Consider the following 17699-nt stretch of genomic DNA (forward strand, 5'->3'; position numbering starts at 1 on the left):
GCATCCCACCCTTTTGTGTTATCCCCATGGTCCTCTAATTTTAAAACCTTCATTAGATTGCGGAATAATTGTAAAACCTTCATTATATTGTGGAATATAATGTGCTGAATATAATTGTGCTGGAGCGATAGCACAGTGGGAGGGTGTTTACCTTGCAAGCCTCCAGCCCAGCAGAGCCGGGTTCGATTCCTCTGCCCCTCTCGGAGAGCCTGGCAAGTTCCTGAGAGTATTTCGCCCTCACGGCAAAGCCTGGCAAGCTACCTGTGACGCATTCAATATGCCAAACACAGTAACAAGTCTCACGATGGAGACATTACTGGGCCCTCTCGAGCAAATCGATGAACAACAGGAGCACAGTGACAATGACAGTGACATTATATTGCAGAAATTTGATTTATAAATACACTCACAAAGATGAAATGTAAAATTCATTTGATTTATGATAATTTCCCCATATATGCAATCACTTATCACTTAATCACTTAATCCCCGTTATTCATCGATTTATTCGAGCGGGTGCCAGTAACGTCTCCATTCATCCCGGTTGTGTGCTAGCGTAGCCCAATGGTATCTGTTCGTTCTAGGAACATGCAGAGCCTCAAACCGATCATTTAGGGTCTTGACGAAGAAGTCTGACCATCTTATAGGTGGGCGTCCACGTGATCTTTTGATGTCCCGTGGAATCCAATCAGTAATGGCTCTAGTCCAGCGGTTGTCTGTAAACCTCATTACGTGTCCAGCCCATCTGATTTTTGATGTCTTGATTTTTGATCCAGTAATAAATGGATCTCATTTCCCTAACCTATATATGCAAATATGTGAAAATTTAAGTACTTTAACTTCATTTATAATAACAAGCGTAAGCAGTAATGATGTATTTGCCAGCACTGTTTAAATATGAAGACTCAGAATTCATTCTCCAAACCTTACCTGGCCATCCCGTTTATCTTGTTTCTTGCTACAAATATCCCACAGAGATTTTCTCGGGATGTTAAGCTCCCCTTCAATGTTCTTTGGGTTCGGTTCCAGGACACACGCATACCAAGATGAGCTCTACACTGCTGCCGGGTGTTTAAACCTGGGCCTTCAGGACCGGAAGACGGTACAGGGCCTGAGGCACTTGCCTGGCTCTCAGTCTCTCCAGTTGGTTCCAGCCCCACCGAGTGGTCCCTGAATCCAGAGCCAGGAAGGAGCCGAGGGCCTTTGGATGTAGTGGGAGGCGTGGATAACTCTGTCAGTGAGCCCGCCTTAGCGTATCTTCTCTTCTCCCAGCACTCCTTGCTGTTTCCGAGTCTGCATCTGAGAGATACTCTTCAGTTCCCGGTCTGTCTATACTCGGCAGTACTCCCCTTCCTGATGCAGTGCCTGCAGTGCCCCGGGACTTCTAGCCCTGCCTGTTGGTAACATTGCCAAGCACCAGCCTGTCTCACTGTCCCCGCCTAAGCACATAAGCACGGGCAGCACTGCCCCCCCCACCCCGGCCTCCGTGAGTGGACAGGCAGCACTGACCCTCGCCCCAGCCTCCGTGAGTGGACAGGCAGCACTCCCTGGCCTCCGTGAGTGGACAGGCAGCACTGACCCCCACCCCAGCCTCCATGAGTGGACAGGCAGCACTCACTCCCTGGCCTCCATGAGTGGACAGGCAGCACTGACCCCCGCCCTGGCCTCCATGAGTAGATAGGAGCACTCACTCCCCAACCTCTGTGAGTGGACAGGCAGCACTGAGCCCTGCCCCGGCCTCCATTAGTGGACAGGCAGCACTGAGCCCTGCCCCGGCCTCTGTGAGTGGACAGGAGTACTTACTCTCCGACCTCCGTGAGTGGCTGGACCGTAAAGGGCAGCTCCTGGAGTGGATGTCCAAGTCCTAGTGGGGGTGTTGGCCGATTCCCTAGGGCCACTCTCATTTATCCAGCGCCTTTATATTCAGTTTCTGAGAGACTGAACTTTATTTTCCCCTTCCTGGTGCTGGCGCCGGGCGTGCACTGTGGCTACCGGGAACTGCAGGGCTGGAGGCCTGGGGGATGGGGCCTCAGACTGCAAGCAGCCTGGCCTAGAGTCTGCACTGAGTTTACAGGGACTTTCAAGGGGTGGGGTAGGTTTCAGTGGTCTGTCAGGATTTAATATTTACGTATTTCTTTTTGTGACTTCGTTGACTAAGTTGATCAATATTTTGATAATGATCTTCAGAAGGAACCAATAAAACTAAGTTATTATTTTATAATTATCTTTTATTAGTTGGGGGGTAGGTGGGCCACATCCAGCTGTGCTCAGGGCTTACTTCTGGCTCGACTCGGGAACTACTGGTGGTGCTTGGGGGACTATGTGGAATGCCGGGATTGAACCCAGGGCAGTCATGTGCAAGGCAAGCGCCCTCCCTGCTATACTGTCTCTCCAGGCTCTTTTATGTCTTCTTTATCTAAATTCACCACTTGTTAGCAATTTGCTCCATTCGCTTTATTGAAATCACACACACACACACACACACACACACACACACACACACATATATGTGTATGTGTGTGTGTATTCAAGAAACATTTGAGAGTTAGACATGACACATTACCCCCAAATACTTTAGCTTGAATTTTGTAAGAACAGGGAATTTTTTCACAGAATCATAGAATAGTTGTCGAACTCAGGAGTTAATACTGATACTGTTGTCTGATACACCATCAGTATTCTCTACTGGTCTCAGTTGTTGGTGTGGGTTTTTCTGCTGACCCAGATCATACTTTGTGTGTTGCTCTGTAGTCTCACATGCACACAATGTGTCCTCAGTCTCCTTTGCTGGTTCCTTTCCTCCTGCTGCTGTCCCTGTGTTTGCGGCCATCTCAGCCTGTAGTCAGGTGCTCACATACCTGGCCGCAGTGTGGCTGGAAGTCCTGTCCCAGCAGAAGTGCCCGTGGCACCAGGATGGGATGGATGGCCACACGTGCAGGACAGGCTTCTTGGGCCCCCGGCCTCTGACATGAACATTTTTTAAAATTTAATTTTCATAAGGTTGTTCACATTAATTGATTACATTCAGTATTTCAACATCAATCCCACCACCATTATTTTGAATTTTCCCACCACCATTCAAACCTGCCTGCCACAGGCAGATGCTAGATACTTTATTTTCTGTTACTTATTATGAATATCATTTTGCGGCCGCACACTCCTGGGATTCTGTGTAAGTGACCAGAGCCCAAACATCTCTGTAGGGGCTAGTCCATGCTGAGATTCATCTGCGAGTCTCTGGATCAAGGCCGGGAACCCAAGGGGGCAGGCGAGGAGATGGGAAGGGACTGGCCTGGCATCCTCAGACCCTGCTTCTGTACCTGGGTTTTTCTTCTGGAAGTTTGTGGCCACCGGGGGTTCACCTGGAGTGGGCGGAGAGGGGACCCTGCCCCATCTGCGTAGAGACCTCCAGGGAGAGTGTCCCCCGGGATTCCCCGCTTCGTGGAGACATGGGCATTTTGAACGCTTGTAAGTGGGCAGAGCGGCCGGCCTGTATTCAATGTCCAGCACCCCGGGAGCCCCAAACCTCCAGGAGTGATCCCTGAGCACCACCAGGTGTGGCTGAAAAGATGGATCTTAGGATGGATCTTAAATCTTAAGGCATTCCACATAGTCCCCCAAGCACCACCAATAGTTCCCTAGTAGAGCGGCAATCTTGACAGGTGAAGAATCGACCGGGAGGGGGACTTGGCGGGCACATTGGTCGGGGAGGTTGGTGGGCATTGCACAGAGTCAGGTCAGGGCTGGAGAGGGCCTGAGGGGACTGGGCTTTCCCCGCTTTACCTGACTGGGGGTAAACTTCCTGGGCTTCGAGCTACAAGCCTCGGCTTAGCTCTTGAGTCCCAACACCCATTGGGCGTGATTTGCTGGCAGATGCTGGCACATGCGTGACTTGCTGGCACATGTTTCCTTCCTGGGGGTGGAACCTGGAGCCTTGAGGGCTCTGGGTCACTCATGACAGGCAGGACTGGCTGCTCCTCCGGGTGGCTGGGCTCTTGGGGAAGCATCCAGAAACAGGCACTGCCAAAGCATCAAGACTTTCGACCTTTAGGCTTTTTAAGATTCCTTATAATCTCAGATAAACGTCCTGCTTTTTGTCTTTGGTGGTCATTGCATAATTTTTACACCTTCCTTCTCTGAAGCTTTTACTTCCTGCCTCTATATGACCTGTGAGTAGGCATCAGACCCTGTGAGTGGGAATTAAATGTTCCTTTAGTATACGTCATCTTTCCTCTCTGCATTCACACAGACATTCTCTTCTTAATTTGTATCTGTTTGGGCGAGGGGCACAGAACTCAGGTGAGTTGAGGGGGAACTGCCTCTGGCAGTGCTTAAGAGGAAGTGGGTGCTGGGCCCCCTTGCCTCTTGCATGTTGAGTAACCGTGTGACTCTGAGATTCTCCTGTGTGCTGAGTAACCGTCTGACTCTGAGACTCTCCTGCGCGCTCAGTAACTGTCTGACTCTGAGACTCTCCTGTATGCTCAGTAACCGTCTAACTCTGAGCCTCTCCTGAGTGCTGAATAACCATCTGACTCCCTGAGCACTCTCCTGCATGCTCAGTTACTGTCTGACTCTCTGAGACTCTCCTGAGTGCTGAATAACCCTTTGACTCTCTGAGACTCTCCTGCGTGCTCAGTAACCATCTGACTCTCTGAGACTCTCCTGCTCAGTAACTGTCTGACTCTCTGAGCCATCTCCTGGGTGCCTGTATAACTCCTAAAGGAAGCTTTCAATTGACTCCACGTTCCCTTGTTTTTCATTCAGATTTTCCTTAAAATCCATTTCTAGGAGACCAGAGGTAAAGTGCAAGGAGTAAGGTGCTTCCCTTCATACCCAGCTAAAATCCCCAGCACAGTGCTCAGCCCTGTGCACATGTTCTCTGGGAGTAGAGCCAGGGTCGACTGAGCACTGCTGGATGTGGCCCAATCCCACACTCCCCCCCAAAAAACATAAACAAAATGGTTTATGGGCCCAAGAAGTAGGCAGGAGTAGCCGTGAACACCATCAAGTGTGGTGCTCCCCCCGGCCCCCAACAAATAGCAAACAAGATTTCACCTAATTTCTTGAATATGCACATTAGAAACAGAATTCCTAGGACTGAGGAGATAGTGCAGTGGGTAAGGTGTTTGCTTTGCAAGTGTCTGGCCTGGATTTGATTCCCCGGCACCATGTTTGTCCCCCAAGCCCACCAGAAGTGATCCTTCAGAAGCCACTAAAATCAGAGACAACCAGAATTACCTGTTTTATTTTTTTCTCTTTAATTACATGGAGCGCTAGCACAGCGGGTAGGGCTTGCACGAGGCCGACCCGGGTTCGATTCCTTGGTCCCTCTCAGAGAGCCCGGCAAGCTACTGAGAGTCTCCCGCCCGCACGGCAGAGCCTGGCAAGCTCCCCGTGGCGTATTCATATGCCAAACACAGTAACAACAAGTCTCACAATGGAGACGTTACTGGTGCCCGCTTGAGAAAATCGATGGACAGCCGGAGGACAGTGCTACAGTGCAGTTGCGTGGAGCATCATGAGCAAGGCTTCCTCCACGCCTTCGTTAGCACATCGCCCCCCGCGGAATAGCCTGCTCCCACCACTGTCTGCCAGCGCTGACACCTTCTCTGCTGTCTCGCTTCCTGTGTGGCACTTCCACGTGTCTTCGCTTGCACCCGCATTTTCCGCGACCGGCTCTGACGTATCCAGGCCAGCCTGCCTAGCAACTCCCCGTGCCCTGGTTCATCTCCGGCTCCCATTTCCCACATTTCCACCGTTGGATAATGATTTCATTTACGTGGGTGAGCACACACATGAGACATTCCTGCATACCGAAGGTATAAAGAAGATGAGCTTCGTCTTTACAAATTTTTTGGTCTGGTATTAAAATATAGGACCCTATCTTTGAAAAAAGCTTTTGAAGGAAAAGCATATTAGTAGTTCAAAATAGTCTTGTGATTAGTGGACAGGAGTGAGCCAGACCAATGCAGTGGCATAGCCCCACACTGTGTGGCACGAAACCAGAGCTGCAGACTTAGACATTCAGGGACTCACACTTACCTGGGTTACTTTCCCACAGATCAGGGTCCGTAGGCCTGGCCGGCCCTGAGTGCGGAAATCCTTTCATCTGGCATTGAGTGCTGCGAAGACTGTTCAGAGCTGATGAGGCAAGCCCTTCTCCATGCGAGTTCCTCATGACCTTGCTGTAGCTTGTGTGAATCCTGTTGCCTGTGTCAGTTCTCTCCAACCGCTCTTGCTGTGAGCTGTCAGAGCGCAGTGTGCGTGGGTAGGGAATGGGGACCCGTTTGTCCCTAGTAACTCGAGAGACTAGCTATGGGAATCCCAGAGAGCTCCATGGTTTCGAGAGTAATCACTCCAGGTAGATATGAATAGAGAAGATGTGCAGTGTCATCTTTATATCCCGTCTGGCTAGAGAGAAATTTTTGAGGAAGGGATTAATATTGGCAGGTGGGAACAGAGAGGAAGCATCGACACAAGAAACTCTTGGCTGGGCCTCCGGTCAGGGGTAGAGCTCCTGCTTTGCATGTGTAAGGCCCTGGGTTTGATCCCCAGCATTTCCCTCCCCCACAAAAAAATTAAATTAAAAAAGAACAGAAAATAAATAGGCTGTTATCTTCAGCTTGCAGTTGTTCAGATTTCTGTGCTCTGAGATGCAGTGTTCTGGCCGAGCTGATAGTGGGCGCGGTTCCCTGTCTCCTGAGAGCCACAGTTAAGCAAGAGCTGATTTGCTCTGTGGTTTGCCTCACACCTTCGCATTGGATTCCAAGTCTGTAGACCTTTGTTTTTTGTTCAGAAACTGGACTTTCTAATTCAAATCTGACTCCCAGGCCCTTGGTTATTTTTTCATATAAAAAATGGTTTCTGGGTGATTACAAGCATTTTTTTTTCTGGGTGATTTCTGGGTGATTACAAGCAATTTTTTTCCCCCTTTTTATAAATTTATTTATTGAATCACCATGAGAGCAGTTACAAAACTTTCGGGTTTAAGTCTTGGTATACAATGATGAAACACCAGTGCCCATTTTCCACCACCAAAAACCCCAGTATCCCCCACCCCCATCCCACAACCTCCCCCTGCCTGTGGGGCAGATGATTTCCAGATGATTTCCACATTACTCTCTCTCTTCTTTGATCACATTCAATGTTTCGACACCAGACCCACCATTATTGTTTGGGATTTTACCCCAACACTCAGATCTGCCTAAAGGCAACTATAGACAGTTTGTTTTCTATTGCTGATTATGAATAACTTATGATTTTGGAATTCCGAAATTTTAACAATTAAATCTGGAGGGATTTCTGCCAAAACCTGCTAGGTTCCAAGATTTGTTCCTGTGTCTCTGGGATCATGGCCATTAAGCAGCTTGATCAGGAGCCAGAGAGGCCGTTTGTGGGCGGCGATTCAGGGTCTTGTTGGGACGAGGAAGAAAGGGCCGGCTCCACCCCCATCCCGTGAGGCCCTGCGTGTCTCATCACTGTGGGCCCAAACCTGACTGTCCAATGGACTCTGGCGGATGGCGGCACGAAACCTATTCCCACCTGGGGTGGCCTGGCACTCGTAACTTACTGCAGGGACCAGTCACATTTCTGCCAAAAGCTGCTGGATTCCAAGATTTGTTTCTGAGTCTCTGGGATCATGGCCATTAAGCAGCTTGATCAGGAGCTAAAGAACCTGTTTGTGGGCAGCAACCCAGGGTCTCGGAGTGGGGAGGAAAGGGCCGGCTCCACTCCCATCCTGTGAGGCCCCACATGTCTCCTCACTGTGGGGCCAAATCTGACTGTCCAATGACCTCTGGAGGATGACAGCCACCAGTTCTCCTTCGCTGTTTCGTTTGTTGCCTTGGGCAGTTGTTATCCCCGACTCTGTTTCTTTGTTTCCCACCTGTGAGGGAGATCACTCTGTCCCTGTCCCTGCCCCTGTCCCTCTGACTCCTTTCACTCGGCACGACACTCTTCAGATCCATCCATGTGTTAGCAAACCACATGATGTCATCTTTTCTTACAGCCCAGAGTATTACAATATCTAATGCATTCTCGCTTCTTTATTCCGCTACCTGTTCTTGTACTTGTGTGTTCGCGGCTTTTGGCCTGGGTGATCTCTTGAGCCTTGATCTCTCTGGGCTTTGTCCCTTTATATTCTCTTTTGAACAGATCCTAACCTTAAAGTGTTCTTTTCTGAGTTCTGATTTTCTAATTTGACTGTGGTTTTGTATTCTACAGTGGACATAAAATACATGGAAGTAATTAGTTCTGGTCCTGGTCCTGAACTCAAAAGTTCTTGTCTTATATAAATGAGATCTAAGTTTGATCTCCTTCATCAAAAATAAGCAAAAGTAATTAGTTCTGTCTCTGTTCTAGCTTTCCTATAAGCTGTGGTATATTTATGCTAGTCCTACTTGGTGCCTGGGTGCTGGGGAATTAAACTTGGGGCTCCTGACTATGCTTCAACTCATCGAGTCTGAAGCATTCATTTGAAAATTCAAAAAATTAATGTATCTTGTCTATGTTTCTACCTCTTACTGATTTACTTTATTTAATTATTTGGCTTTTAGGGTCACACCCGGCGATACACAGGAGTTACTCCTGGCTCTGCACTTGGGAATTACTCCTGACAGTGTCGGGGGACCATATGGGGTGCTGGGAATCAAACTAGGCTGGCTGCGTGCCAGGCACATGCCCTACCTGCTGCGCTATCGCTCCGGCCCCTGCCTCTTACTGATTTTTCTAGTTTCTATATTCAGTTTAAAAGCTGGAGGGCTGGAGCAATAGCGCAGTGGGGAGGGCACTGGCCTTGCACTCAGCTGACCTGGGTTTGATCCTTATCAACCCATATGGCCCCTAAGCATTGCAAGAGTGATTCCTGACCTGAGTGCAGAGCCAGGAATAACCCCCCAGCATCGCCGACTGTGACCCCCAGATGAAAACAACAGAAGTCGACTTATGTGCCTTTGTACCTATTTCTGTAGATCTAGAATTTCAAATAAAGGGACCCCAGACTTTTAAATAGATGACACCAAAAATCAGCTGGGTCTCCTGTCTCTCCTGCCCGCACCAGGGTCACGGGGGAGGTGAAGCACACCCTCACCAACACGGTAGTGTGCAGAGTACAAGGGGAGTGGAACAGTGCTCTGGAGTTCACGCTCAGCAGCGGAGAGACCAAGTACGTGGACCTGACTAAGTTGGCGGTGACAAAGAAGAGAGTAAGACCGCTGGAGAAGCAGGACCCATTCGAGTCCAGGTAGGTCGCCTTCCTGTCCACAGTAACAAAAAGACAGGTGCCCAGGAGAAGAATGTGCCGAGAGGGGTCCCAGAGGGATTAGTGGGTCAGGTGCTTGTCTTGCAAACATCCGATCCGGGTTTAACCCAGCGGGATCCTGCCAAGAGTCACCCAATGAGTATCTCCAAGTGTGCTCCCACCCCCGAGAAAGGAGAGTGAAAAATGGTCAAAGAACACGAGTAGTTCACAAAATAGGAAAAAGAAATAGCGTACTGAAGAAATGGAAATAACTGAAAGTTAGAATTAAAAAGAAATACAAATTAAGCAAGTTGAGACAAAATTCTAATACCTCTTTTGGATGGGAAAGGATCTGCAAAGTGACATTTTTATATCACCAGTTAGAAGACAAACTGATACATTCTTTAAGGGTGTTATGGTAATAGTCTTGTGTCTTTAAGGGGAGTGAGAGGGATCTCTATGTTACTCAGGTACAATCTCCAAAAAGTATTGACAGTATTTGGCTTTTTAGAGAAATTTGGGATTTGTGATAGGAAAGAGACATGCCACAAACTTCCCTCTTACACTTCTTAAGAACAAGGGAAATATAAGGAAGCCTGAACATTTTATCATTATTATTATTATTATTATTATTTGCTTTTTGGGGCACACCCAGCGATGCTCAGGGGTTACTACTGGCTCTGCACTCTCCCTCTGGAGGGAATCAGTGAAATTGGACAGTCTCTTGCCTAGTACGTGGCTATTCCTGCAGCTGCAACACTGCAGGTTTGAACCCAAACCTGACACCAGTGGCCAGAGCTATAGAACAGCAGGGAAAGCGCCTGCCTTGCATGCGGCTGACCTGGGCTTGATCCCCCGTCCCATACGGTCCCCTGAGCACCGCCAGCAGTGATCCCTGAACAAGGCCAGCTTGTCTCCCCAAAACCAAAACACGACCTCCAGCACAACCAAGAGTGAGCTCTGAGCACAGAGCCAGGAGTAAGCTCTGAGCACCGCTGAGGTGGCACAAAAACAAACAAAAATGAAGGTGAATCTGGTCTTTATTATTTTAAATGTCTGTTCCGACATATGTTTCTCCTTTTACTTATTTCCTGCGTTTCATAAAAATAGAAGTCTTAGTACTTGAGACCTCTCAGAGGGCTGGTGCAGATGCTGTCCACCCTCTCCACCTGGTGCCTCACCACCACTGGCTTGATCCCAAAGCATAAATTATTAAAATCTTGCTTTCCATAGCAAGAATACACAATTTTAAAAATTACTAAAACATTTTTTAAAATTTATTTAAGACGGGGCTGGAGAGATAGCACAGCGGGTAGGGCGTTTGCCTTGCACGCGGCCGACCCGGGTTCGATTCCCAGCATCCCATATGGTCCCCTGAGCACCGCCAAGAGTAATCCTGAGTGCAGAGCCAGGAGTAACCCCTGTGCATCGCCGGATGTGACCCCAAAAAAATATATTTAAGAAATGTTTGGGCCACCTGATTGCCACTTAGTGCCTCTTTTGCAAACCACAGCACCCAAAAGGAGAGAGAGAATAAAAGGGAATGCCCTGCCACAGAGGTGGGGGTATGTGTGGGTGGGAGGAATAATGGGATCACTGGTGGTAGAGAATGGGCACTGGTGGAGGGGTGGATACTCGATCATTGTGTAACTGAAACCCAAGCACAAAAATTTATAAGTCTACACTGTACCTCATGGTGTTAATAAAAATTTAAAAAAAAAAGAAATGTTTGGGCCACCTCAGTGGTACTTAGGGCTTACTCCTGGCTAAGGAATTACTCCTGGCAGGGCTCAGGGACCATGTAAGGTGCTGGGGATAGAACCTGGGTCTGCCACATGCAAGGCAAGTGCTCTACCCACTGCACTGTTGTTCTTGTCCTATTTTTAATTTAAAAGTATACCATTTTTTTTTTCTTTTTGGGTCACACCCAGCGTTGCACAGGGGTTACTCCTGACTCATGCACTCAGGAATTATTCCTGGCAGTGCTCGAGGGACCATACGGGATGCAGGGAATTAAACCTGGGTTGGTCACGTGCAAGGCAAACACCCTACCTGCTATGCTATCGCTCTAGCCCCTAAGAGAAGTACCTTTAACAGAGGTAGAGTGGGATGGGAGGATGGGGGGTGGGAGGGATACTGGGATTGGTGGTGGTGGAGAATGGGCCCTGGTGGAGGGATGGATATTCGATCATTGTACAACTGTACCTCATGGTATTTCACTAATAAAAATTTAAGAAAAAAAAATAAAGTTTACTACTTCAGGTTCAAAAAAAAAAAGAAGTACCTTTAGCTGAAGCATCCTGGACATTAAATACTTAAATGGTATAGTATTTGGCTTTGTGTGATTTTCTTTTTCTTCTTAACTATAACCATGAAATTTATAGGTCTGGTATAGGAATTGAAGTGTTTCATTGTACCGTTTTAAGGATATCAGTTGTGGCTTTTAAAAAAAGAATATTAAGTGATTTTCTCATTTCAGACGATTATGGAAAAACGTGACAGACTCTCTGAGGGAATCTGAAATCGATAAGGCCACCGAGCATAAGCGGGCCCTGGAGGAGCGCCAGAGGGCCGAAGAAAGGCGCCGGGCAGAAACAGGCACAGCTTGGAAAACCAAATATTTTACCAGAGAGGTATGCCCTGCATGGCTCAGGCCAGAACTCGGTACTCCTTAGCAAGAACCTTTGCTTACGAAGGTCTTCATTGAATTTTCTCTTTATGTCTTTCTCAAAGTCCAGCTCGCATGTACTTTCAGCAGTTCGTCAGAGTGAAAAGTTTGCCGCAATTCAGATAAAATATAATTTGGGAGTGTGGGGAATGTCCTGAGGGTTAGAGCACGTGCTTTGTATGCAGAACCTCAGTGTGCTTCTCCAGCATTACCTCACTACCCAAGCAGTGCTGGCAAGATGGAAAACGTAACTGGACAAACAAGTGTTGCCGTCATCTTCAGCTGCAGCAATACAATGTGCATTTTATAACATACTTCCCTTTGTGCTTCAGAGACTTTTTGCTTCTGAAGATTTGGTTTGGTCCCCCCGCCCATGGTCCACACCCAGCAGTGCTCAGGACTTACTCTTGGCATTGGAGTACCATATCGGGTGCCAGGGATCAAACCACGGTTGGCCATGTGCAGACACGCACCCTACCCTCATATTAATGCTCTAGCCCCATGAAGACTGCTATTTTGGGAGGTGGTACCACACCAAGGAAAGCACTTTTTCCCTAAACTCTGTCTCTATCCCTGGAGACCACATTTTAAGTGAGACTCAAGAAATTGTATTAGCTTCTCAAATAACAGTGAAATTACTAGAAAAAGCAACATTTAAAGGAAAAAAGAGTAACGTGGTGGCGTTCGATCTGAAGTTTTGACCATTATAATAGTGGTTTCAATATATGCTAATCACTTTAGAATTATGCTTGCTTTTGTGGGGGAGAGGGGTTTTGTTATTGTTGTTTTTGGTTTGGGGTCATACCTAGCAGTGCTCAGGAGCTATTTCTGGCTCTGTGCTCATAAAAGAAGCCTTTTGTCTATAGCAGACTGTATTGAAATGGCACGTGTTCAGTTTGAGACCAAGCTCTTAACCTTGTGTATTTTATTCAGCTCCTCTGACCTCAGCGTTGTTTGCTGTTATTATTTTTGTTTGTTTGGGTTGGGTTGGGGCCACACCCACTTACTCCTGATTCTGCACTCAGTTTGGGCCATGTGCAAGTCAGGTGCCCTGCCCAGTGTCCTCTCTGGCTCTGTAACCTCAGTGTTCTTCCTAAAATATTTGTCAGCTGGGGCCAAGCGATAATGCACTGGATAGGGAAGGCACTTGCCGTACCTAGCTGACCTAGCTTCCATCCCCAGCACCCTCTATGGTCTTTAGAGCCCACCAGGAGTGACCCCTGGGTACAGAGCCAGAAGGAAGCCCTGAGCTTTGGAGCCCTGTTTGTGGCTCCAAAGCCAAAATATTTGTATTTTTAAAATTTCATTTAGAAAACTAAAATGTGGGTAGATAGACAGATGGTGCACTGAAGGTACTCTGCCTTACCTTGGGTGAAGCTGGACAGATCGTTTCACATGTGTGAGCCGGGAAAGTCACGTGACTTGCTCCACTTCTCGGTCTAGTGGGCAGGTTACGTCATTTTGGAGAACAGTATAGGTGCTGGGAATTATCAGCCAGGTACTTTATCGCATAAGTCCAATGGCTGCGGTTGTTAGAGAGATTATTCCGACACTTTTAAAGTACCAAGGAGGACTTTATTAAAAGCTATTGTACAGAAAAGAAAACAGAATGGAGCGAGAAGGAGAAGTGACAGATGAGAAGCGGCAAGGGCAGGCCAGGGACTCAGACGCATCGAGGCATGACGGCTGAATACCCAGACCAGAGTCAGCAGCACCTTAACTGCCGAGCTTAGGCAGGTGCTGTGAAGAGGGCAGCTGGGCAGGGGGCGGCAGGAGGGGGCCTGAACATGCTGGGGGAGGGGAGCTGATGCTGGGGATGCGCCCCCTGCTGGAATTTGTATGTCTAAAACTCAACTATGAATAACTGTGTAAATCACGGCGCTTCGGTAAAATTTTTGTAAAAGCTATTATAATAGATTAAACTTAACTTTGAGTATAGAGACAAGTGAGGATTTATAGTCAATGGCTAGGACAAATGAATGGATAAAAATCACTGAGGAATTTCAGGACCAGGATGATAATGCAATGGGTACTTCTGCCTTGCTTGCGGCTGACGCCTGGGTTTGATCCCTCACACTCCATATGGTTCCCCGGCCATGCCAGGAGAGATTCCTGAGCACAGAGCCACGAGTAAGCCCTGAGCACCTCTGGGCATGACTCCTTAAAAAAAAAAATTCACTGAAAAATTTGATTGATTTTTCTAGGGTAGTAGGGAGTTCTGTGTTTCTGTGTTTTTATCAGGACTCAGCAGTCCCATGGACAGCGCCTTATTTAGAAGAGAGCCTGAACTATCTTAGGAAATTAGAAAATGGTCCCTATGTATGTGAGCTAGATAATTAGTGCCCTCGAGTCTTTTGGAATAAGGTAGGGTAAATATGCAAACATGACTTTTAAACATACATGCAGTGAATTGCAGGAGACACAGGTAGAGGTGGTGCAGTGGGTAAGGCCCTGCCTTCTGTGAGGCTGGCAGGGGTTCCAGCACCGGGTGTGGCCCCTGAGCACCGTGCCGCGACCCTGAAGCAGGAAGGGAAGCAGAGGAACAGCCCATGAACAGTGGTTGCTGATCCAAGCCCAGGCTCACTGCTGACCTCTCTACACTTGGCGATCTGTCTCTACTTCACCCTGATTCCGCGTGGTGTCCTGTTGAGAAACTAGGGGAAACTCACCCCAGGTGGAGTCAGGGGACACTTTGGTGCTGCAGCCAGGCTTGTGTGAGGCTTCCTGAGCCCACCTGCTGCCTGGCAGGGCTCTTGGGGAGGTGCAGTCTGCCGCGGTTGATCACAGGCGCCAGAGGCATTGCAGGTGAGGTTTCCAACAGAAAAGCTTCATGGGGGCACGGGTCCATCCTCCCAGGCTTGAACTTCTCAGCTAAGTTTATCCAAAGCTCTGTGTTGTCTGATGTCTCAAGTACAAACGTTTTTTTCTTTTTGGGTCACATCCGGCAGTGCACAGGGATCACTCTTGGTTCATGCAATGCACTCAGGTATTACTCCTGGCGGTGCTCGGGGGACCATATGGGATGCTGGGAATTGAACCCGGGTTGGCCGCGTGCAAGACAAACACCCTACCCACCGTGCTATCACTCCAGCCCAAGCGCAGACTTTCTTTTCTTGGTGCTTCCAGAAAATGAACACACAGACCTTTTCCCTGCACAAAAGCTCCTGTTATCAAATCTGAGAACAGACTTTTATTTCAGTGGAAGTATTGTTTCTAGTTTTGGTTACTGATTCTGAAGCTATTAGAGGAATGACTCTGTGATTGATTTTTTCCTTGTTTCAGGGAGATGGCTGGATTTACCACAAGCCCCTTTGGAAAGTAATTCCAACCTCACAACCAGCAGAGTGACATGCGCTGTCTAAGACTCACCAAAGGAGCTTCTCTGTTTACCCTCCCCTCCCAGAATGGAGTCATTGCACTGAGTGACCTGCTTTCTGATTGCACAGACAGAAATTAGGTGACCCCGAGTGTTCCTGCTGGACATCTGCAGGACTGCGCAAGACCAAAGTGTCGGAGAAGCACGACGGACCTCGCTCCAGCTGCTCGTCCGCAGCGTGAACAGCGTCCGCTTGGAACCTTTACCTGAGTTCTTAGGCGATTCACTTTTTATCCATTCCTGCTCCTAATGCTGAGTTCAAATCCCCTATTTTTGCTTGGGGGCAGCTGATGTATACAGCAGTGAGGAAGAGATTTTGATTTCTTTGTAGTGAAAAATGAGGTCTCTGTCAGAGTTTGTGCTTTGCTTTCTCTCAGTAACTGAAGTGTTCACTACTCTTGTAAACAGACAGGAGGAGCAGGAGGAAGATGACCCAGAAGTGGGTTCAGCCACTGTGCCTGGAATCAGTGTTAAAAAAAATCAACCTAGTGGTAGTAACAAGGCATTCTGTTCCTTCAAAAAGACTGCTTCCATGTGTTCAAGGAACTTATTCATCTTCCACCTCTGTTGGAGCTCTCTTTTAAAAACATATTTATAAATTAATTAGCGTTATAACCATGAAGAATTTTTCTTCCGAGCATTTTAATATACTTGAAAACAACATCGACTTGAAAGATTTCAGAGCAATTTTCAATAGCTAGTTTTATTAAATATCACACTCAAGAGACAACTTTTTAAAAACGTGTTTATGTCAGTATGAGGAAATTTGGGCCTTTCTGAAGAACTGAGGCATTAAAGAAGAGCAAATATTAAAAGATAGAACTGTTACTTTTTTCTTCTTACCTTGTTTTTTCACTTGTAGGTTGATATCCAGTATTATGTGCTATCCTTCTGGACAAATATGCTTTACCTTACCTCTGATTGTTCAGAATTTAAAACAGCTATTCATACTTGTCAGTAATTCAGGAGTTATATACATGAGTGATTGCATGTAAGGAAGGTATGGAATGGGTGTGGGGTGGGGGGGCTCTTGGTTTCTTTTTTTTCCCCCAAGGAAACTCAAATGCTGAATAAAGTATGAAATTAAATGCTATCAGGATGTAAAAGATATCAGGAAGTTGCATTCAGGTACAGATATTTTTTAAAAATAAGTATTTTACTGAGATTGAAGAATTGCTGGCAATTAAGAGAATAGTGCTAATTATGGCTTTCATCATTCATTCGAGTATTTATTGAGTACCTACTTAGGGTGCTCAGCACTTGTTACTGCAAGCTACCTTAATTTTTCAAGCGTGGTGCCTTACTCTGTCCCTTCTGCTGTGTCTTCCAATCAGTGTGTACCATATACTGTATTCACCAGCCACTGTGGGTGGCTGCATCTGTCCCACCATCAAAAGAAGCTTCAGCTTTGTACTCTGGTTAATTGTATTCTATTGAAGGGGTTAATAGGATGAAAAGAGCAAGACAATTTTGTCAACAAGTTGTAAATTATAAGAAGACAATGGGTATTCGTACAACCATTTTAATGATTCCCTTGTTCATTTTTGCTGTGAAACGCACTGAAAAATCTCAAAATGAATTATAGTTTGTGTTGGGAAGATTGAAAAATAATAAAACTAAAGAACAATGAGGTTTTTGTCTGTTTCTGTGAATAGAAATAAAAGTTTGTATTTTAAGAAGTTTACATTTAGTGGAGTCATTTAAGAGGGACATTTTCTCTTTAAATTCCTTATTTTGGGGGTGGGGGAGGCAGTGTAAACCTGGGCTCCTGACGGGGAAGCGAACACCTCTGTCTTTGAGCCATTTCCTCACCCCTTCTCCATAGGATCTTACTTTCAAGGCCAGCGAGATCGCTCAATGGGCTACTGTCCAGACTTTGCATGCTGCGGATGGGGTGATTCCTGGCAATACACGGTCTCCCCAAACAATGAGCTTGGACTAACAGCATTATCTTTGGGGCACAAATACCAGAAGGAAAGAAGCCTAGGTGCCAGATAACCCAGTGGGCAGGGGCCTGCCTTGCACGCGGCTGACCCAGGTTCCATTGCCGGCATCCCTTATGGTCCCCTGAGCCCACTAGGAGTGACTGCTATGTGCAGAGCCAGGAAAAACTGCTGAGCATTGGGTGTGGCCAAAAACTAAAAGCCCCACGTTGTATTATTATCTTTAGGACTCCGGGGGAAATAAGGAAACAAATTAAATAAGAATTTTTAGGACTAGGTAAACAGTACAGCAGGTAGAGCACTCGCCTTGCCTGCAGCACAGCTGATCCTGGTTGAGTTCCCAGCAATCCTTATGGTCCTCAGTGCACCTCCAGTAGTAATTTCTGAATGCAGAGCCAAGAGGAACCCTTGAGCATCGCTGGGAGTGATCCCCCCCCAAATTTATTTTTAATTAAAATTCTCATTTACTGTCTT

The 17699-nt window shown here is 47.1% G+C and overlaps 1 protein-coding gene across 2 annotated transcripts in view; it reads left to right on the plus strand.

The window, feature by feature from the left end:
• Positions 1 to 16964, plus strand: part of OSBPL11 (oxysterol binding protein like 11) — a 67948-nt gene extending 50984 nt beyond the window's left edge. For both annotated transcript variants that reach the window (XM_056127590.1, XM_056127592.1), the window contains 3 exons: positions 9059 to 9241; positions 11718 to 11871; positions 15189 to 16964. In XM_056127590.1, coding sequence (XP_055983565.1) covers positions 9059 to 9241; positions 11718 to 11871; positions 15189 to 15254 — 403 coding nt within the window. In that variant the 3' untranslated portion in view covers positions 15255 to 16964. The remainder of the gene's footprint in view (positions 1 to 9058; positions 9242 to 11717; positions 11872 to 15188) is intronic.
• The last annotated feature ends 735 nt before the right edge of the window (positions 16965 to 17699 follow it).

The sequence above is a fragment of the Sorex fumeus genome, unplaced genomic scaffold (assembly GCF_029834395.1).
Source record: "Sorex fumeus unplaced genomic scaffold, SorFum_2.1 ptg000063l, whole genome shotgun sequence".
Classification (NCBI taxonomy): Eukaryota; Metazoa; Chordata; class Mammalia; order Eulipotyphla; family Soricidae; genus Sorex; species Sorex fumeus.